The 23,488-nt window shown below is 41.8% G+C and overlaps 1 protein-coding gene across 2 annotated transcripts in view; it reads left to right on the top strand.

Annotated features, from left to right (window-relative positions):
• The first annotated feature begins 613 nt into the window (after positions 1-613).
• The window catches only part of MAMDC2 (MAM domain containing 2), a 55,611-nt gene continuing 32,736 nt past the window's right edge, over positions 614-23,488 (top strand). The window contains exons 1-2 of one of the 2 annotated variants that reach the window (XM_064404167.1): positions 614-763; positions 880-993. In XM_064404167.1, the coding sequence (XP_064260237.1) occupies positions 733-763; positions 880-993 (145 nt within the window). In that variant the 5' untranslated portion in view covers positions 614-732. The remainder of the gene's footprint in view (positions 764-879; positions 994-23,488) is intronic. The other variant, XM_064404166.1, reaches the window with a different exon arrangement.

Raw genomic sequence — 23,488 nt, 5'->3', positions numbered from 1 at the left:
GGTTATCAAACCCTAACTGAGCAACCTGGTCTAAGTTCAAAGCTGGCTCTGCTTTGGGCAGAGTTTGGGCTGGACATCTCTCAGGGTCCAGTCCTGAGTGATTCTGTAAGCTGATGAACTACAGCACTTGGAGCATCTCAGCAGGTGCTGGACTGTTCCCAGCTAAACGTGCCAGGTCCTCTGAAGGTCAGGTTTCGTGGAAGGGAAGGACAGAAGGGCTAACACGGAGCTCTGGTGGGGTGGGAGCCCCTTTGTCCTCTGCAGATGTGTTTGAGTGGACACCTTACTGTTGCGCACAAGCACCTGACAGGGAGTACGTCAGCCAGAGCCAAGCTCTCGGAGTGGTACCCAGCGATGGTGCGCAACGACGGGAGCGATGCCCTGCGAACAAGCTGAAAGGCGGGAAAAACCACTTAAACGTGAGAAAGCACATTTTCGCTGCGCGGGTGGCGATACCCTTCCGCAGGCTGCCCGCAGAGGAGGGGTAACCCCTGGAGGGCACTCCAGCCTCAGCCACTCCGGCCTCGGGCCGCGGCGGGGGCCGACCCCGCTCGGCGACAGGAGTGGGACGGGCCGCCCACCCGCGGTGTCCGCGGTCCCTCCCCGTCCCTCCCCTGCCTGCCCGGCCGCGCTGCCCTCCCGTGCCCCGCCGGGGTGCCGAGGGCCGGCTCAGCCCCGCCGCGCTCCGCGCCGCGCTCTGCCCCCGCCGCAGCCCGGCGCCCGGCGCGGAAGATGCTGCGGCTCTGCCTGCTCGCCGCGCTCGGTAAGCGGCGGCGGGGACGCCTCCCGCCCGCCCGGGACGCGCCCGGCGCCGCTCCGGGGGCGGCGGCGGCCCCCGGGCCGGGCGCGCCGTGACCGGGGCTCGCTTTGTCCTTGCAGCTCTGCGGCTCGCCGGGGCGGCCTTGCTTTCGCCCGGGTCGTGCACCTTCGAGGACAGCGCCTGCGGCTACCAGTGGGACTACGCGCATCTGCCCTGGGCGCTGCACGGGGAAGGTGAGAGCGCTGCCGCGCCCGGGCGCTGCCGCAGCCCGCGGCCGGCCGGCGGCATCTCGGGGCTTTCCGCGGGGAGCAGCCGCCGTCCAGCTCCTCCCGCCCGGTGTGTTCCTCCCTGACCACAGGCAGGCCCTGCGGGGAAGCGTCTGCGCTCCCCCGGCACAGGTATCTCCGCAGGTTTCTGCTGGATGCCTCAGAAATCCCCTTTCTTTCTCTGTCTTTCACGTTTTGTTGGGAAAAGGTGTCTTTTGTCAAAACCTCTTTATAAAAAAGCCAGTCATATCGGTCCCATTCCTTATGCATTATTTTCCTTATGCATTCCTTAAGCATTATTTTCTTTCTAAATGTATTTTGGGCTCTACTCTAAAAGTGGATGCATTTCCAGGGCAACAGACAATCTTGGGCAAGAGTATTTTTGCAACAGGTTCAATTAAGACTTTTCTCCGATTCATTGTACGTCCAGTTCAACAGAAAAAGTGAAGTTTTTCAGTAAGTTGTATTAGGCTTTACAAGACTTAATGCTGTTGAAAAGAATATTCAGTCACTGCACAGAGTTTCTATGCAACTCTAACTACTTGGTAAGTTTTCAGTGTGGGCTCCAATTTTTGACAGAATCTACATGAACAAAAGACTAAACAAAAATATACACAGCATGGCTGCAACTGGGTAATGAAATAATTTAATTTTGATTATGTGTTCACCAAATTGTCATTCATGAAGTGAAAGCTGTGCTCACACAGAAAAAGGACTATGTGTTTTTAAAGTTTTTAAGCCCAAAAACATGTACCAAGAATAATGAAGAGGTGAGTACAGATACAAAGAGATAGACAACCCCTTAGAAGTCATTAATCAGTGCTCCATTCAAAACTGGCTGGTCCAGTTTTGTATTCCACTTGTCTCTCAGTTGAGAAAAACTATATTTTCCCCCTGATTCATACCAAATTCTCACCTATGCAAAATGAGTCACCTTCATTGTTACTTTTTAGATTAGTCAGTAAGCTTTGGGAATGTACAAAAAACCCTAACTCAGAAAAGCCTGCAAGGATGTAATAATTGAAATATGTACTTTTCCTCTTATTTATTTGATATCTATTTCTTAGTTTATTTATTTATTTAAATAGATATAGATTTTTTTCTGTATTTTTTGAAGGTATTAGTGGAAATTTAGTAGTCATCTTTGCTGTCCCAGCTATGCCTCCTGACACCATACCCTCTTTGTCCGTCTGTCTGCAAAGCAGCACTTACTTCCTCCTTGTGATTTACAGGCTGTAACACCGTGGTAGTGGTATTGATTCAGCTCCAAGGGGCTGGGAGTTGCTGGGAGCAAAACCTGCAGAAGTGGGTGTGTATCATGTTGTGCACATCCACAGTGTTTCAAGATATAAGGACCTTTGACCAGGGGTTTGGATCAGCAGCAGCCTGCTTTTTTTGGTGCACAGAACGCAATTTTTGTTACCGTAGCTTGATCTTTCTTTACAAACAAACATACCAGCAGCTGCACAGCTTCTGTTATTGCTCATCTCATTTTCAGAGATACATAACTGAAATGTTATACTCTGGGAGGATATGTGGTATACCAGCTCTCGTATTAAGCATAGTTCTGTCAGCATTTCCATTATAAACAGTTTTTCTGCAGTCTGTAATTTGATCATAGCAAGGCATTCTGTGCAAACATTTGGCACACGAGGTATTCTATTAGTCTCTTCAGAAATACATTCATAGAATCACAACTAAATCTAGCTGAAAATAATTCATTCTAATCTACACAGCAGGTATGTAAAACTAGTCTTCCTTAGATGCTCTTTCATGATTTTGTCTTATAAAACCATGCCCCTTTTGGCAGCACTGTGTCCTGGTATTTGCTGGTCAGTGTATGTGCATGTGGTGATTTACTGGGACAACAGAGGAAGTTAAGAACGGGAGAGGCAGCTTAGCTTTGAATTGTTCCGCTTCTTCTTGCATTGCTTCAAAGTTGCTTTATTATTTTAAAATGTTATTTATGGTATAGAATTACGTTCAGTGGGTCTTTCACAGGGATTATCTGACTTGCAATGCAAGTTCTTGCATCTTATAAATCTCTCAATAATGTAGTCTTGTGCCAGACTGTCAAGGTGATGTAAATATAACTAAAACTGTGCCCAGAAATTTCCACTCCATACTTGAAAGTATTTTGCCTGGTTGCCAAGGAAGCCAGTATCTTCTGATGGGCCAGGCACACAGAAAGGAAGTATAAGTTTTGCTTTTGTTTGCAGCTACATGGTCCCACTTAAGTGAATATATTTCTAAGGTTCAGCTGCTGTTTTAAATGTTTCTGGTTTCTCCTTAGTGTTCTGGTAGTTCCAGCATACAGTATTTTTTTTGTTTAATTTTAGAATTTTCATAATTGAAAACATTTTAAATTTTATACCTAAAGCTTTGATACCTATAACTTGTGTTTTAGGGCCTATTTTAATCAAGTGCAAATCAAAATAAAATACTCAATGTTGCAAAGGATGGCTGTTTCACTGCTAAGTGCTTTACTCAAGACTGGCAAATCAGACCCTAGTGAAGTGGCTGGTTGTAGGAGCAGCTATACAAGAAACAATTCAGGCATCTGTCCAGTTGACCCGTGCTCCCATAAAACCTCTGCTTCAGTGAAACCCTCTGTAAGCCTCAAGCTCTCTCACATGACTGAATTCAGGAACAGGACCTTCAAGCATACCAAGGTGCTTTTTTTTAATGTCAGGTTTTTCAGTCACTGGCTAGCTCGGGGTTTGCCTTTTAGAACTATAATGATTTTAGCAGACAAACACCATGCCAGGAAAAATGTAACATACAGAAAAAGCTGTGGATATAAATTTCTAGTGAGCCTTGGGGTGGGCTGGGAAGCACCCCCGACTGAGGTCATGGCCCAGGCTGGTTCAGTACAGCATCAGGCTTGAGGCAGCGTGTTCCCTAAGGAGCCAGATCTGTTTTCAGTGCAGCATGGGAAATTCAATGCAACAAGTTCTGCTTGGTCTGTTTGTAGGATACCAGCTACACAAGAAACATAGTAATGTTGTTGCTCAGGAAGAGATCATCATAATGTAATCCTGCTTCTGAAATGAGCAACAGATCAATTTGTATGTTACCAGTGATAAGATCTGAAAGCTTTATGTGAGTTTCTCCTATACATAAACAGAGGGGACGACGGTCCATTTTAATTTCAGTGGTGTAGGCATGCCCACAGAAATGTTATTGCATTCATGATGCCTCTGAACAGATAATTTTACTTTAAGTTCAGAATATAAGAGAAAGATTAAACTCTTGGACTCAACCAATGGATAGGAAATTTAGGAATCACATCTATATTCATAGTAGTTGAGAGTGTTGGGAGGTTTGAACACCGTGCTGGTTCTGCTAACACCTACAGTTGTATGGAGCATGAGTTCATCTTCAGTTATTTTGGGGCACAGAGCTTTGTAGATGCATAGTGGCTGATTTCCACAAGAATTCACTTCTTTGTCAGCAGCATATGTGTTTGCAAGGCAAATACCAGTTAATTCTAATACGTACTGTCAAACTGCATAGAGTAAGATTCATCAAATAATCTTCAGATTTTCTTTAACCAAATTGCACAATTATTTTAGACAACAAACATGCTCTACAAATCCAAAATGGTCTTTGAAACGAAGATGCTCTGTGTAATAGCAGTAATCCTCAGCATAGTAATAAATAAAACCATGCAGACCCACTTAAAACAGCAGTAGGAAACACAGCCTTGGTTCAATTGTAGGCATTCTAAAGTGTTAGGTTTGGGCAGTTTTTGCATTCCTCTTAGCTATGTCCAGCACAGAGCTGGCCATAACCTGGTGGTAAGAACATCCTGCCCACAAACATTATTAGAGATAAATTTCATTAAACATAATAACTATGGCATGTCTTTTCTGTGACTCTGGGCAATGTTTACATTTTTTTCTTAGAATATCTGTACAGCACTTTGTGAACTATAGGTATGTTTTGTTTTCCATTGCCCTTCACTCTAACATTAGACCAGTTTAATGGTGCTAAAAATAATGTGTATTTTTGTTTTCAGCTTAACTCTGCCCTAATGAAGTTTGCTATGCTGATCTGATTGCCTGGATTTAAGCACTAGATAAGAAACTTGTCTATTGTGACAGCAATCTATAGGGAAGAGCGATTGTTTATATTAGCAATGTGCTCCAAAAAGCAAGTGATCATTGTTTAATGTGCCTAATGGGTTTTGTGGCACTGAAACACTAAAGCTATCACTGATACAGCTGATAGTTGATACAGATAAATGCACCTGGCTCTCATAGGATAATTGACAGCTTCAAATACCTATTTTTTGAGTGTTGCTTTCCTTCAAAAATTCTGGAAGTGTGTATCTTCATATCTCATGTTGCCAAGGATATATTTTAATAGCCCACATTTCAGGGGTTTAATAATGTTTTCCCTTTCTGCAGTATTTTGAAGGAAAAGAGATAGATTTCACACAGAAGAGTGATGTAATAGATTACATTACATACAAATATGGCCATTTTTTCTTATTCTTAAAGCATATGCCTATTTTTGCCTCATTATTCCAAGACTCTGTTCCTGTGATACACTCCAAACAGGCATCCATCAGGTAACAATTTGTGGAAGGGTGGTGAGCAAGCAACATCAATAACAGTAGTTTCAGGCAACTGAAGTTTGTGTTTTGGAACACATTTATCACATAGCTACACTTAAAAATATATGAAAAACAATTTCAAGAGACAGGACAGCTATTGCAGGCCATCAGATAAGTCAGGCGAGAGCAGCAGCATAAGGAATCTCAAATCTAAACATTGCCTGCATACCATTTAAATAGCTTGTATTTACAGCTGTGCCATATGACTTAAAATTGACCTCTTTTGATCGGAGCTCTCTGATCTTGAATGTCACATCATGTGGTTGTAATATGCAAAGTAATGAAGCAGGTGATAATTGGCAGTCCTAGATTTTGTGGCACAGCAAATACAGTTCATGTCTGATATGTGCTCTGTCATGCTTCATTGTAAACCTGTTGGCAAATAAATTAGCACATTTGAAGTCTTAGTTTTCTTTCCGTCTATCTACAGTACTTTCCTGTACGTTGGAAAGTACATAATTTAAAAATGTAAAAAAAAAGTTGTAACATTGCTGGCTTTGTACAATTCTTGTGATCAGACAAGTGGTCTCACGTGTTTGTTGTGAGATCACTGTGTACTTGGGAGTCAAGCAAACTTGCACCAGCTTGTACCTAGCTGCAGGAGAACTCGGCTGGCATACCCCAGAGCTTGTTTGCTGGCAAGTTCTCAGCTGATGAATTCATCCTGCCACAGGATCCTATTGGTTTGGGATTGTCAAACCTGTAGCCAGGGCATCTCTGCACTGAGTGCTGTTTGATGGAGGTAGAAGCCCTTAGATTGGCGCATGGTCTGTTTTGCCTTGACCGAATAATTAAAATGTTGGTGTTCCTGGCCAAAGTAATTGAATTTGGAGAGACAGCTGTCCTTACTGAGGAGTGGGGAACGAAGGGCTGACTTACACACTTCTTTTACACTTAGACTCGTGTGTTCTTCTTGTTTTCCTTTACTGGACTACTCAGCCACCACTCTTGTATTAGCAACTCATTTCTTCATACTATTTTCCTGTTAAGGCTGTCATTAGCAGTTTAATAGTAGTACCAAGATGGAGCATTCCATCTTGCTCCAGCCTATCCCTTGTCTTGCTGATCCCAGACCCTGAAATCTTACATTTTGCTTGCCCAGGTATAACTTCCATCCTAGGCTTCTGGGTAATAACATTTTTATTGAGCTATGCCCATATTACAGTTATTAGTGTATTTTTCCTCCATCTTCAGAGGCAGGTCTTGGGCAAAAAAAAAAAAAAAACAAAAAAGACAGCCAAGGGCACTTTATGTCCATCAAGAGCTTCAGCAGTTGCCTGTGCATGATCTCACTTGAGATAAGTCTGGCCTTTCCATTTGCCACAGGGGAACAAACAAAGCCTAAATTGTTGTCAGTGAGTCACTACATGAGAGATGAGTTTCAAAGCATTCCTCTTCTCCACAGAATAGTAACATTCTCATAAGTGTATTTTCACATACAGCTGTTACTGATTCAGCGCTTACAGAATCAGCAACTGCTGTAGTTTTACACTGAGCCGTGGAATCTGGCCACAAGAGAGGGAGGATGAATCTTAGAAAATTAATGTTTATTGAATATACCTTGCATTTCTGACAATAGGCTGGACTTTGTTTTGCATGAAAATACTGAAAATAGATAATTTGCCGTTTGAATTAAAATTTAAAAGAAAAAGAAAAAACTGTAGGAGGACAAAAGAGAATTTGGGAGTTGTGATGGAGGTGAAATCACCTCAGTCGAAAAAATCACTTGCACCTAACCCCTGACCTTGCAGATGTTATTGAAGTTTGCTAAAATTCAAGTATAGACATGCAAATTACTGAAAACTGCTAGAAATATTTTCACCTTTCTGAAAAAGAATGGAAGATGCAAATGAACTAAAGTTAAGTTTCTTTCAGGAATTTCAAGATGCAGCATGGCATGAGTTTTTTTATTAGTAAAAGTGCTGTTAGGCAGTACTTTGTGGTTGTTACACCTATTACACTACATGCATAATCATTTTGAACAAATGAAGAGGAAGGACCATGATTTCACAGTTAATTTTTTGATGGGGAGGAAGAAATTTTCACAATAAATTTTGGTCAAGATCCAGTGTGAGTCAAGATCTGTAGTGTGGAAAAGTAAGTTTGCACTTGTGCTGAAAGAATCATCACAGACACTCCAGAAACATTTCTGCTAGTAAAGAAGATTTGTTTATCTTGCACATGGTCCAGACTGTTCAAAACTTTAATAGAATCAGCCGGAAAATGCCCTAATATCCTTATTGTGTAGAATGCTATTGAGTAGAAATATTTGGAAGCTTACTGAAAAAGTAAGACCAAACCAGTTACAGCTAGTTGGTTTTGTTCAGTTTTTTTGGAGCTCTCCCATTGCCTTACTTTCTGAGACGTTTTGTCCCCAGCCACTGTGTGCAAGAGCAATACATGCAAAGCTATAATTACTTGACTGATTAAACTTACCAAATAGGGCCAAATCTTCTGTGGTTCCATCTCACAAAAATATACTTTAAAAATTAGAGAGATTTTCCTTTAACTGTTGGGTTTTTACTGTCTTAAAAATACTTTCTTGTTGTTATGTTACAGAAGGCCAGATAAAAGGCCACAGTCATCCATATAATTTTATATAATGCTTTGATTGCTTAGAATGTTTTATATCATTTGAAGAATTTTATTGCTCCCATTGAAAAGAGCAAGCCTCTTTTGCCCCATCCTTCACTGTGTCTCTAGACAGCCAGGGATTAATGTGTGATTATTGTAGTACTTCTTCATATCATAATCAAGCCAAAGATTCCTACAATTTTACGTAATATAGTATAGTGGTCTTTGATTAACAGAGTGTGTTCTGCACTATACGGCTGTTTCTTTCCTTCAACACATTTTCCTTTGCCAAATGTGGCTGAAGATCAGTATTTGAGACTACTCTACAAGTGTGAGTAATTGTGTTGGTGTACTTTGAATGCTGTTTTAAATAGATATATTCTCTGATAAAGGATGAGCTATTTGTAACTAGTGCTTCTTTCTGTTCTGAAAACCTTGTAAGTCTAGTATGAAAATAACCATGAATCATGGTAATTAGATTTCCATTTGAAACATCAGCCAAAGTCTTTTAGGAAACAAAGTCTTCACAGTTTTCAATTAGCAAACTGCTAAAATGTTTTAAGAGGCACTCTTGTGATGTGCCAAGTTTCTTCAAATTTCCTGGCCCACAAACTATATTTGATATTAAAAATGCATAAAGAGCTATAGTAATGGAAGGGCAGTTTACAGCTGTTGTATAAAAAACCATGTTGTATACAAAGCCATTGAAGAAGTAATTGTCCATTTTTCAGATTATCTTATTTTTTGGATGTTACATCACTAACAATTGATCAATACTGTGAGACTGTTGCCTTGTCTATCCCTCATGGTTCGAAAAGATTGGAGCAGGCTTCTGTGACAGTGAAGTCTAGGGAAATGCTAATGCATTTGTGGCAAAACTTTACACCTGGAGGGTAAGGAAGCCAGACAATTATCAGATCACATCTGTGAATAAACAGATTTCCCTGTTTTCTACTAATAACATTAAAGATCATGGTCTAAGGCACTAAACAAAATTTAGATTTACTCTGCAGAAACTTCTGTTCAGTAAAATTTTTATGTGTTCCAAAAAGCACTTTCCCCTTGCAGTAGAAATCCTCAGTGGATACGTAAGATGGGGTACCTTAATTCTCCAATGTACTTACTAATTCATTTGTAGATCTGGCAATGAATATGTGACTCCCTTTGCCAGCCTCTTTCACATTTGCTAAACAGTGTTTATTCCAGCCTGGAACATGGTTTCTTGCTTTTCAGAAATTATCATGAACACGACTTGAGAAGCCCTTGAAAAAGGCTGGAGTCAGCAGGTGTGTACTTTCTCTGGGATGAGTGCTTTCTCTGGGTTAGAGAACTGTGGAATGTAGAAAACACCACTTTAATGTCTGTCTGTTCATTCCAGGGTTAGATGATAAGGTTGGTGCTTGAATGTAAGAATCCAACCAGGCTCATAGAGTTATAGGTACCTGTAAGGCAAAGTCACTTCTGACTTAAAATCTTTACGGATACTGCATGATCTCTGAACACTGGAGGGTCTTTTGGGGAAACATTCCATGTTTTTTATATTGTGGCCTAGTTAGAAGCAGCTCAGCAGAAAAGGCCGTGGGGCTTTGGTGGATATGAGGTTGGACACAAGCCAGCAATGTGCCCTTGTGTCAAGGGCAGCTAATGGTGTCCTGGTCTGCATTAGCAGTGTTGCCAGCAGCTCAAGAGTGACCCTTCCTCTCTGTTCAGCCCTGTCTGGAGTTCTACCCAGTTCTGGCCTTCCCAGTACAAGAGAGACATGGACATAATGGAGAGATATCCGTGAAAGATTGTGAAGATGATTAAGAGACTGGAGCATCTCTCATGTGAGAAAAGTCTGCAAGAGCTGGGACTGTTCAGTCTGGAGAAAAGAAGGCTTGAGGGGGAAGTTTATATTATAAATAAATAGAAGGACCTGAAGGGGGGGTGCAGAGGGGACAGAGCCAGGCTCTTTCCAGTGGTATCCAGTGACAGGACCAGAGGCAATGGGCACATACTGCAATACAGAATGTTCCCTCTGAAAAATAGGAAGCACTCTTTCACTGTGAGAATGGCTGTGGAGTCTCAATTCCAGCTGATACTGAAAAGTTGTCTGGACATGGTCCTCAGCAACTGGCTGTAGGTGGCCCTGCTTGAGCAGGAGGGTCAGAACAGATGATTTCTGGAGGTGCCTTCCAACCTTAACTATTCTGTGATTCTGTGGCATCTTTGTATTTTTGACTGAAAGTTAAGAAAGCCCTGCTGCAGTGGCCTTTCAAAGATATCTTCATGCACAGCAAACAAACATAAGAATTTCTGATTCCTTTTAAAGTTAAGAATTAAACAGAATAGTCACATGCTATGTGTAGATGCCTGATCCATTTATATGTATGTATGTATGAAATCTCTGCACCTTCATGCAGAAAAGAGAGAGTTTGTTGTAGATCCTGTTAGATGAATGATCTCTTAGTTGTAAGCAGGATATGGAGAACTTGATACTTACTGGTGTCTTTGGAGCTTAATTGTCATGTAGCTAATGTTTCTAATGCTTATGGCTGCAGAATTTCATGGGAAGCGGGTAGGTTAATGTGTTGAGTGCTCTGATGCATTTTCTGACTTGATCTGTTCTTTATAATTTCCTACTTTTTTAGTAATTTCCTTTTGAAAGCTTGCCTTTGGTGTGTTCTGTTTTAGACATGGTTGTTATCCTGAGGAAGTTTTAGCAAAATAGTTGTGCTCTGCCTAATCACTCTTGGCAGATAATTCTGAACATGAACCTCCTTGACTGGGACCACAGTTTTGCAGCTGTTTGGCCAAAGCAAATTGAGTTCATTTTAGGCCATATGAGAGAGTTGATGGTAATTGGCATCATTGTTTTCTGGAGCCAGCAGGGAAGCAGATGAATGAATGGATATTGACTCTGAGTTGCTCTCAGCTCACCACTGTGTTCAGGCAGGTGATGAAACAGGTGTAAATGTTTGTGCTCTCTCCCATGCATCTGTTTGGGAAATAGAGTCCTTAATTCTCCAAAGCCATGTATCCTCAAGCTGACCTGCAGTTCATTATCAGTATTTATTGCTGTTGTCTGCTCCTAGCAAATCCCTTCTTCTCTCCTTCCCCTGAGTGCCAGATGCCTGGTGTACAGCAAGATAGATGCTCTGCCTTAAGACATGTAAACACTTGTGGCAAACAATCACAGTCATTTGCAAGCTCTAGGAAGGAGCTGGAACCAGCAGACCAGGACCTGGCGACATTTTTTTATGCTTCACAATCTTTCTGAGGTATTTTTTATCCCAGGAGAATCATATTTGTGTACCCAAGTGTCAGGTTATAGTCAGTTTTGTCCTGTATGATTACAGTAATACAACAGTGAGAACTGGAGTAATGCCATTGTTGTTATATTTTGTCTCTACTCTATAGTAATTAATTTTCCATTATAGAGCCTGACAGTTTTGTGTCATCCTTAACTGTTCAGTTCAGAAAATTTACTCAATACAGACTGCAAGAAAATTAATAACTTTTAGTACTGCTTAGGCTTTAAGCTACAGCTTGGTTTACTCTCCTAGCTGAGAACAAATTTGGATATGGTTTTCCATAGTATAAACTGCTTTCTGATTGTGTAAATTCCTGAGTTCTTAAGGAAAGTAAGTCGGCCTTGAGTGCTAGAGTACACAAAGATAACCAAACATAAACTGCAAATGCACTTATCCTGGTGCCTGGATTTTAAAAGTTAACAAATACAGCAGCAATAATTTTTTTAAGGAACTGGATATATTAGATCTTGTCTTCCCTTAGAAGTAGGCCTTAACAACATGATAATGTGGGCACAAGCAATTATAGAATCTGACACTGTACAGAATAAAGTGTGTTTTCTACTCTGTGTCCTTATACAGGTTTGCTTAATGTTTGCATCTGCAGCTTAACATTGAGCTTCACAGTGCTCACTGTCAGGTATTAACATCTTCATAGATGGCCTCGAAAACTTACATGTAGCTATAGGAATGCTTTATTTTAAAATATTTTTTTGTAGCATTTCAGGTAGAGTGACCTTTAACGTTTTGAATATCCATATAGCTCGGCAGTGCCAGTCTGAGCTGTGCTTTGTAGAGGCTTAGTTGAAGTTTACTAACAAGCAGGAGGAATTCAAATGAATGAATCTTTTCTAGTTCATATACAGTCATTACTTTGCATTTGAATTCTTACAAGACCTTTCACAGAGGGAGTTCTTTCCTGGCCAAGGATATTGTTGTGTGCTTGAGTGGAAACATGAGAGGCTTTGTACCAATACCAGACTGTTCTCTAAATATAGCCACTTCTAGCTGTTATTTTAAACTGAGTGTCAAACTGGAGAGTTATTAGGGCAGTAACTGTGGTTTGTTTGAAAAAGAAGAGAGAACATTGCACAGTGAAGTTGTCTTATATGGAAATAAGATGAGTGGTATGTGTAGTTTGGACTACAACATGTAGGTAAAAATCTGAGAGCTGTAATCAGTGTTTGTTTTTATATAAATTTGGAGTGACTATAAAGTGAATATAAATTCACAGCTGATGGGTATTGAAGCCAAAAATAAGGTTATATGATCAATCATCCCTTACGAACATAGGAATGAGACTTTTTTCCTGTGGTGGGTCAGCTAGATATTTTTCTGTTCGTTAAAAAAGTTCTCTTTTCATGATTGCTTAGATTTTGTGCTGGTTTTTTGATTTTTTTTTTTTTTTTTTTTTTTTTTTTTTTTTTTTTTTTTTTTGAAAAGACCATTTTGTGGTTTTTGTTAGTTATGCATCTAGAACGGAGTTTCGTTGCTATGCCTATGGTTGTATGGTTGACCTGCAGGTTAGTCCACTATGAGAAAGCTGAAGCCCAGAGCAGTAAGAAGTCTCAACAGAAGTCCACAGCCTGAAAATATTTAAACAATTCTGTGAAAAGACAAAAAAACCCCCTACTTTATCTTTGAAACTTGCTGGAAAATGGAATTGTTGCCTGCTGGACATCTGCACTAGCTGAATCATCCTCATAAGATCTTTTCCAATTCAGTGGTTGTACCATCTGATTTTGCACAGTGTGTGTATGAGCTGCTTTGTACTGCAGTGTACCCCCTGGCAGGGAAGGGTGGCTGACAGAAGGAGCCTCACAGGAACATTTTTCTCTAGCCTGATGGAAGCAGGCAGCCTGTAAAGTCTTTTGGGGAGATGTTTGCAGGCTTTACCTGGCCAGGGTTTCTGTGCATTTATGCACAGGTTGCTGAAGAGGTTACATGGTGTGCCCACGGAATCTGCTGCAGGGTTTCCATTAGTGCTGCTGCAGTCACTCTAGTCCCCTGAGGTGCCTGAAAGTGACAGGAAACAGCTCTGCAAAGGCATGGAGAGGAGTTTAAGAGTGGTAGATTGTCCAAAGCCATGAATGCATTAGATAGGTAGACCGCAGTATATCTGTTGCAAAGGGTGCTGATGGAGTCCAGGTCAAAGAGGAATTAATAAAATCTGAATGGAATTTCAAAATTCAACCAGGAGTCATGGCTTTGCTTTCCAATCACTTTATCTCTTCCAACTTTTTATAGCAGTGTATTTCCAAACAAGAAATATTTTTTTTCCAGAAAGCTGAATTATAAAAATTATGAAATATTGAGACCTCTGTTAGTCCTCTATCAACCAATTCTGCTACCCATCATCTCTAGCTAATACCAGTAGTCTTATGTCAGCAACAGTGTGCAAGCATCCATAATCAAAGAGCCATAAGCTGTGAGGGACAATGTGATAACCTCAGTGAACATCAGAAATGAGCATGAGATGGGTTGCTCAGTTCCCAAATTTTATTCTTCATTAAATTATTCCCTGGTCAGACTAAAATCAAACTGATTATATAAGTAATACTCCAAATAATTGATTTTGCTATTTTCTCCAGTTACGACATATTTTTAATTTTCACCTAAAGCAATTAAATTAATTGCATTTAAAACACCAAGTGTAATGAGCTAGTCTATATTTACTGCTTTATTCTCCTATCTCACCAGCTTATTGCACAACTGCATAATATTTAATAATAACAATGTGGAGATAAGCACAACACAGTACAGTGCAGGCACAGAATTGAGGGCAAGAAGTGGGTATGGACTGTAGGGGGAAATGAAGGCCACCAAAAACTACTGAAGCCCTCTGAACTATTTCCATAAAGGTCTAAAAGAATGTACCATGTGTGGTAGCTGATTCGCATAGAAGGCAAGAAACTTATCTCCAGGTCAGGGATAACTTACCTGTGGAAAGGTAACTCTGCAAAGCCCAGGTACTTGGGCACTTCCAGGACCCTGGACACCCCAGCTGGTTCAATACTAGAGCCAGGACTGGTGACATCTTTTTCTTTCTTCCTTTCTCTCTTTCTCTCTCTTCTTCTTTAATTAACATCTCTCTCCATCTTCTCTTTTACCCTACCTCTTTATCCAAAACCCACTGTTTTGGGTTTGTATAGCAGGTCAGGAACAAACACACCAATTTCCTGGGCAAGGGTATAATTTACTAACAAAACTTGATAAGCTTTTGCAGACCCTTTGACTTTTGTAATTCCTTTTGACCAGGCGCCTCTATGAATCTCACAGAACCTTTCAGAAAGTTTAGTTACCTATTTGCAGGATGTATTTTATTGACCCCCCCATTATAATTTTTTTAAATGGAAAAAGTAAAATACATATACCAAAGTTCTTTGCAGCATTCTTGTGTCATTACATTTTCCTAAATTCAGAATGTTAAGACTTTTTGCCTTAGATAATTGTTTCGTACTAGGTCAGCTTGTATCAGCTTCTTGGTAGCTTTAGAGATCAGGCTTTTGAAGGCTGGTGTGTGAGCTCTTGAGCTTTCTTTCCTTCCTCAGAGCACTGCAGCTATAGGGCTCAGTACTTTAGGTTATTTCAGTATCACGCATTGAAAACTTGTCTTTTTGTCTTTTCTGAGTTCTTAATGGTTATAAATATTCCCCTTGTTTTCCAAGAGAAAACATGGCAAGCATCTACTCTTGTGGCCTAGTTTACTCTCAGCTTCTGAGGTGTGGAGGAGCAACAGTTCTGGAGTTTCCCCTTCTGCGTGCTCTGGGATTGGGCCTTTGTCCTGCTTCAGAGCAGAGGGAGAGGCTGGGGACCATGTCAGAAGGTTGCACTGATACCCTGTTTCATGGCAAATCTCATGTGTGTGTGTGTGTGTGATGTGAAACAGCTGTTCATGCTATTTGAATGTGTATCTTGGAGCAGAGGCCAGAAAAGACATTCCTACACCATTTTATTTTAAAGAGTCAAGCAGCCTGTATATGAAATTTGAACCCAAAATAACAGTTGTCCAGCTAGCCTAATTGCTCATTAATATTTAATAAGAAACTAATTGTCTCTGTATTCCCAGAGATGCCCATTGATACTTCTTGGATGAGCACAACTGCAGATTTCTTCAGTAAACAATGAGCTTTCTCTGCAAGCAGCAGAAGTTTCTGGCTCTGCAGGGTAACAGGCAAAACTGGTGGGATCAGCTGTAGGGACAGGCTTGAAAATCTGTTTCTTGAATTGTTTCACTAGAAACAAAGCAGTGAGTCACTGCCAGTGACCAGCCAGACACATCAGCACTCCTGTTGGTGCTGTGAGCAGTGTATGGGAGCACTCACGTGCGCCCAGTGAGAGCTCCTGGCTCCCATTTCCCCTCGAGGGACACGTGTTTGCAGAAAATACTTTTGCAGCAGAGAATTTGCTCTTCCTGGGGAAGCTGCAGACACAGAGAACATGTGTTTGGGATTGGCACTGAATGTGTTTGTTGATGCTGTATGAACTCTGGTAACACCTTCAAGCATTGCAGCATTTGCTTTGTCTCAACTTATGAGTTATACTTTATGGCAAATATGACACTAAAAGGCATTCTCAGAAGACATGAACTAAGGACTGTTTTTAGAAAGACCACACAAAGCTTGGCAGATTGAGCAAAGTTATTTCTGCAGGGTTTATTTTCTGCATAGTTTGTTTTTATTCAGAATAAATGTGAGGCACATGCTGCTTAGCTAGACTTGTGTGTTCGTACAATTAATACCAGAACCAGAACAGGCAGACCTCCACACTGAAAAATGGCTGCAGGAGCTGGGAGGCAACAGGAGGGTAGTGTCACAGTGTGCTTATTCTACACTTTATTCATACCTGAGCATCCATCTAAGACCACTCTTGGGTACTAACAGCCAGCAGGGAGGAGGTAAGGTCAGACCTGCTGGCTCATTTTGAGGTTCTTTAAGTGCATTGTCAGCAATATTCAAATGTAGGGTGTACATTTATTTGCAAGGGAACCACTCCTTTGGTGTAGTGCTAAGTGCACAGTGAGATTTAGCACGCTGAGTGTAAGCTAATTTAAACAGTGTTTTATGGATTTGTATAAATTTAATTGATGTCTATTTGATCACGCTAGGATCACAGAATAACAGAATATGGTGAGTTGGAGGGGTCCCATCTGGATCATCGAGTCCAACTCCTGGCCCTGCTCAGGACACCCCAAGAATCACACCATGTGCCTGAGAGCATTGTCCAAACTCTTTGGGAACTCTGTCAGACTTGGTGCTGGTACCACTTCCCTGGGGAGCCTGTTCCAGTGCCCAGGCACCCTCAGGGTGAAGAACCTTTCCCTGACATCCAACCCAAACCTCCCCAGACACAGGTTCATGCTGTTTTCTTGAGTCCTCTCACTGGTCACAAGAGTGCAGAGATCAGTGTCTGCCCTTCTGCTTCCCCTCGTGAGGATGTTGAAGAGCACAATAAGACCTTCCCTCAGCCTCCTCCTCTCTAGGCTATTTAGGATATAAAATAAGTAGAATAAGGCCTAATAGCCTTAGTGATCCCTTAGGGGGAATGATACTAATATACTAATAAAAAATATCTGTATAAGAGGCTATAAACTCAATTACTTTGGAAAGTTTTGACAAGCTTTTACTTTGACTGTGAAACAGGAGTCAGTGAGGACGTCTTGAAGAAAACAGTTTCATGAACTGGCAGGGTCAGATTGATAGATTTTTTTCAATGACTCATTTATATCTCAGGTTTTACTTCAGTCTTGATAAATGTGTTTTACAGCTCAAGTGGGATTTGCTGAATTCCTTTGTGAGTAGTTGCCCGAGGATAACACTGGATATTCACTAGAATGACATTGCAGAAAGTGCTAAAATTCACCAGCATTCTCATGAGCTTTTCACTTCAAAAGTAATCTTGGGGAAAAAATGGAAATATTTGAGACTTGTGTTACAAATAAAGTCTTAGCATCTGTGATGACAAGTGTCCCATGGCAGCTGGGGAGTATTTGAAGGGGATGCCTGAAGGAATTAATTTGTTGACTGTTGCCTAGCAAGGGGAAGCAGAGAGGCCACCATAATGTGACAGATGTGTGAAGACCGGACTGGGACAGACAGATGGCAGAGCCCTGCGCCTGGTGACATTGGATGGCCTGACGTGAAAGCAAATGTGTTGGGTGATTCACTGAGTTGGACAAAGAAGGGTTTGAATAGCTATTTTAATTAAAATAAAACCTAGGGAAGCTAAAATATATCAAAACTCAATTGCTTACAATCAGCAGTTAGATACGCCGTGTAAAGCCAAATACTCCTAAATCTCCTAAATGACTAAACATTCTTACCATTGACTGGTATCTATTTTTTTCTGTTCCTTATATTGGAGTACGGTCAAGGAGTTGTCTTTTGCTTTTGATACTAAATGATCCTCACTAATTTTGGATAGTTCAATTATTCTGCTTGGAGCAGAAGCTCCATGACTGAATCTCCTTCCACTGGTTCTAGGGACTGCAACTACTTAGGGACAGGGGAGAGAATCCTAGGACATCAGCCCGTCCCCACAGAGGCCCACAGCATCCTGTAAAATACCTTGTGAATTTTATGGATATTGACACCATCAGTAAATTCACCACTGTGTGTATGAGATGTTCTAGAGTTATATATACAGTTATTTTGATAAACCCTCCAATTTTTTGGATTTTGGCTCAGTCTGTTCACATCATACACACTTTCAGTTGCTACCAGCCCCTGCCAAGCAGGAATGATGTACAGGGCTGCAAGCCGAGAAGCATTCCCAATAAACTGAAGCCAATCTTTGAAATGGTTAGTTGATGCATGCAATTGTGCAGAACTCCAGGAAATGTTAGCCATGGGCCTGGTGGTTGTGATGTTCAACATCAACAGATGCGTTCCTTGACTGAAGGTTTTGTGATTGTGCATGTTGATTCTTCACCACTGCATGCACCTGGTCCAGGATGAAGCTTTTTGGGGCAGAAAATGAGTCACTGCAGCTGCTTTCTTGCTTAGGGTCAATTCCCCAAGAGTAGCCACTGAGTGAGTAGAGCAGAAAATAAGGGGCTGCTCAACAGCAGCCAGTGATAAACTCATTAGAAGACAGTGATCTCCATCTATTTTTGGAAACTGATGGTGTGGCTAGGCCAGTTTCCGCAGGTGATCTGTGACCACGTTACTGCCCACACTCATCAGGATCTGGTTAGCTCACCTGTAGGCTCTTTATATAACCAGCTGTTTCAGCTCATGTGTATAAATTTGTGCCTCACTTGTCTGCAGCTCTGTTTGCGCTTTATGATGTGAGATCGTTGATCAGCCCATGAGCCTGCCAGTTATCCAAATGATTCTGGCATAAAAAAAGAAATGAAACCACTAAGCTTATGTAAAGCAGGAAACTGAACTCATAGGAGTTCAAATTCTGATGTTAGTGAAACCAAATATGTATTTAATGTATTTTTTTTTTCCATCCGTGTAGGACCTGGAGCCCAGCTGGGTATCAGAATAAATGGAATTTCTAGTACCCAAGTGTATCTATAGTTTCCTTTGGAGAGACAAGGCTTGCGGACAGAGGTTACATTTTAGTTGATCTGATGTAGCTGGGAGAGACAGACAAGTGTTTAGGCAGATGAGCTCTTTTCCAGGGTAATGCAGTAGGCCAAGTGATTTGGCAGATGCTGAGAGAGCAGATCCAGGCAGCAGAAAAGTTTAGCTTTTATAATCTTTCATTTAGTGCATACACATGGTTTGCAGATGCACTCCAGAAGGCCACCAGCTGAGGCTTTTTTATTTCCCCAACGGAAAACCTGGTCCAGGACCCCCCATGCATGCTGTGACCCTATTCTGTTATGAACCAAAGCCAAGTCATGATGGGCAGACTTTTGTTCCTTGCTCATGCCAACTCCAAAGCTTACTTGCCCTCTCCCTCCCAGGACCACTACTTCCTGTGACCAGTCTGACTGCTTCCCTAAGTCCAGGATTGCTTCAGAGCTTGGCATAGATGGTGAGCACCACAGGCTTTTAGTTTAACCACTTTGGAGTACACCAAGGACATGACTCAACGAAGAAATCTTTACTTTTGACGTACAAAAGCCTGATCTTCCAGATGATGGAAATCCAGACACAGAAACCAAAACAGGGTTGATGAAGTTGGAGTATCTCTTTTTTTTCTCTTTCTTAAACTCTTACTCCCCCAGGCTTTTTGGTCGCTGAGATCCAGAAGTGTGGCCCCATAAATGCCCCCTTTTAAAACACAGCAAGAAGTCCCTTGCTTCATGGTCTGGCTCACCAAATTCCTCATGCTCCCTGTGGAGTGCTGGCCTACAGTTTGATGTGGATTGCAGGTTTGATAGTTTTTTTCTTCAAAGATGTGCCCCCAAAACTGTGTGGACTACAGGTGGGCAGGTTTGCCTTGGCCAGGCTGAGATGTGCTCATACCACAGAGCACATTATGTGCACATAATACAGAGCAGAGCTTGTAACGTAATATGTTACCTGCATACTCCACTACATCACATCATGTGCACATGTGTAAGCAAATATTAGGAGTGATGAGCAAAGTAAATAGACAGCATAATGCAAAGGAGTGAAATTCTGTATTTTTCTGCTGAAGAAGGGATGCACTTCACCAAGGCCAGCAGCTGTGCTGGAAGAGATTCCCTTGTGTGCTTGATCCTGGTGGAAACATGATATAGCAAAGAAATAGAGCTAGTAATGGAAGAGATGAGAAATAGATACTTGCTTCTTATCCTTAATATTCCCTGTGCACTGGGGGCAATGGAAACTCATTTAGGATGCCAAAGAGTAAAGAAAAAACTTTTTTTCAATTATTTCCCATCCAGAAATTCACAGCAGAGAATCTTGTGTCTCCAAATACTACCTATATTGGAGACACAGGATGTTGATATATACCAGCTAACAGAAGTCATGGAAATGTCTTTTGGAAAGAGCTGTTTCAAGGAAAATCAGAGATACCCAACAAAAACTTGGCAGTCCTTGTGTCAGCAGATGAAAAGTTGTTGAAATTATGTGATGAATAGCATGAAAATGAGAACTGAGTGATGTGAACAGCAGTTTACCGAGACTGATGGGTTGGTTAAAACAACAGAAACAAAATTTGAAAGTGTATAAAAATTGTTGAGGTCATTGTGAAAGGAAAAAACCCACATGCTTGTGGCTCAGAATAAACAGGAGATCTGGTGCATGATGTAAGGACCTTGGGACTTGAAGGAGAACAAGGAGAGGAAGCATCCCCAGTGACAGTGGAGCAACTCCTCTAAATCAGAAGCAGAAAACAGCAGCTCAGGCTGGACTCTTGCCAGACCTTCACAGGCAAGCTGATGGATGGAGGCTGGAAGACTTTTCCAGAGTGGTAGTAGCTACAAGCAGATGCCGCAGTCAAAGAGTGTTTCAGGGCTAATTGTATTAGTTTTGACAGGCTTGCTAACAGCTGTATTTCTGAACTTCCTGAGGGAACAAAGGCCAGGGCAGGAGGTGAAGCTGGTAGTTAATTCATAAAGCCATCCTTTGGGAAAGGAGCTTTGGAAGATTTATGCCCCAGGGCTGGCAAACAGTTCTCTGGCCTGGTCTGGTGAATGTGTCAAGAAAAAGATCAAATCATTAATATCAGTCCCTGTAGGGAGACTCAGCTTGTAAAGTAAGATGAGCTGGAGAGAAAGCTGCTGGAGGAATTGCTGTTGTCAGGTTTTGTCCCTTTGACCAGAGGAAGGTGGGCGACAGCCTGGGTAAACTGCCTGTTTTCGTCACACCAGGCTGTGCTTTTCTAAAAAAACTTTTTTTTTAACATACTACTCAGCTTTGTGAGAGTTACCTGGAAACCCTTTTGACTCCCTGAAGATGACTAGCTCAGGGGCAGATCTGGTGAGGTATTGAGGTTCCCTCCTGCCTGGAATGGCAGCCAGCAGTGGCCAGGTGGGACCACAGGCTTTTTCTGCAAAGAAGTGATATCTTTAGGCTTGGAACTGCTGCTGCCCCTGTGGGTACAGAAGAGAAAACAAAACCTTCACAATAGCAGTGAATGTCAGTCACTGCAGACAACAAACACAAAACACCCACCTTCTGCTTATCTATCCCTCAGCTGCTTTCACAGAGTTGCTTTTAAGAAACCATGGGGGAATCAAGGAGGCTTAAAGAACAGAGCATTTTCTCAGTGATGACAACACTGATTAGTCCCAGGGTATACCATGTAGGTCGTCTGGTGTGAAGCTAACAGTTTGCCAGAAATAAAATAATCTGTGGCTTGATGGGAATGAAAACACCAGTTATACCCTGCAGTATCAAGTAGCTGTAATCATGGCACTCCCTTGAATGTTTTGGGACTGAGACTCTATGTTCATTAATGTGGGCCAGGCTTTTCCACTCAGACCTGTGTGTATTGTGAATGCATCCATCTGTTCAGGGGAGAAACTGCTGCTGCAAGTCTCCCACGGGCCAAGGATTAAACACCAGCTCTGGCAAAAGCGGATCACTGCTTGTGTTCTTTTAAGACAATTTAATAAGTGAGACTCTGAAATGAGTTTACCTGCCCGTATAGTTTTAATCAATCCCTTTCCACCAATCGGGAGAAACAAATACAAGTAGATATAGTTGGGGAAAATAACACTTTACCAACAAAATAAAATAGCAGCAGGCAAAAAATAACAGTCACTAGTTACAAAGGTGCTGAAATCTCACTGGCTCCGAGCAAGGGGAAGCTCAGAATGGGGGAGTGACCCCCCCAAGACCGTGCCCTCCTCCGGCATGGTCTGGGAGACACGAGGAAGACACAGATGCCCGGCTCAGCCTTCTCTCTGGATCAAAAAGAGGGGAAGGCAGGAGCTTACCAAGCAGTTCTGGTGGCAGAATTGCTGTTGTAGCAGAGGTGTCAGCCTCTGGTTCTCTGGGTGTTGGTGCTGTGGTCTTGCTGCCTCCTGCGGAACTCCACTGGTGTTGGTGCTGCTGTTCCCGAGCCGTGGGTGTGTTGGGGGCAGAAACGATCTCCCCAGGCCCTGAGAACAGCATCCTCCAGCCCCACACTGCAGAATTCACTCTGAAACAGGTTTTGGTTGTGAAATGCAGCTTCTGTGGTTGCTGCTGCTGTTGTGTGTCCACAAACTTGCCCGAAACAGCCCCGTCTCTCTGAAGGTGAGAGAGAAACTAAAAAAACCATGAAGGGGGGCCTCAGGCTTGAGGCAGAGCTTGGAGGCAAGAGAGCTTTGCTTGGGTGACCCTGGCTCTAAAAATACCCGCTGGCCCTGTGTTTCCTGCTGCACTGCTGGGTCTTAGAGAGACAGTAGCAATTTTGGGCACAGATAGATGTAGAATAAAACAACATTCTGGGTTATCCACCACATTGTTGCAGGTAAGTTTTCTTACCTGCAGGATGCAGCTGAGGAAGAGGGCATGGGCAATACAACATTTTGTCCCTGTGGCTCTATTGTTAATATTTCCAACTAAATTTTTCTGGAGATGTAAGAAGACTTCATAGATCTCAGAATTGTACTGCTTTTCTACACTTTTTTTTTTTTGGCAATAAAATATGAAAAGAAATCCCAAAACTAAAGCCAAGACCCAAAACTGAGATTCTGAGCTTCCACAGAAGGCATTGATAGATCAACTTGTCGTAAGGAACCCTGGTAACATTCTTTCCTGTTTCTGTATGGGAAATATAGAGAAAAATGAAAACAGGACTTGCAAGTGTTAGACATTTCTTGCCATTTTTCTGTATAAATGGGTATCTAATCATATGTAAATTATCAAATTTTCCTGCTTCATATTTCCTTATTATTGTTTCTTTTGGAGCATGCTGCTTATATTCAGTTTTTCTTGTAAAGCTGTGCTGTGGCTGAACTAAGTGAACAGCTGTGTCAGACATAAATTCCACCAAGAGCCAGAACAAGTCTGTGGTTACCCTTCCAAATTTTTACAGAGGAAATGTATCATTGAAAAGCTAACTGGTAATTTTTTTTATTTCAGTGGATGTTTGGGTTTGG

This window comes from Passer domesticus, chromosome Z (assembly GCF_036417665.1).
Source record: "Passer domesticus isolate bPasDom1 chromosome Z, bPasDom1.hap1, whole genome shotgun sequence".
In the NCBI taxonomy this organism is placed as follows: Eukaryota; Metazoa; Chordata; class Aves; order Passeriformes; family Passeridae; genus Passer; species Passer domesticus.
The sequence above is the reverse complement of the archived record's forward strand: the minus strand, read 5'-3'. Positions and strand labels throughout refer to the sequence as shown.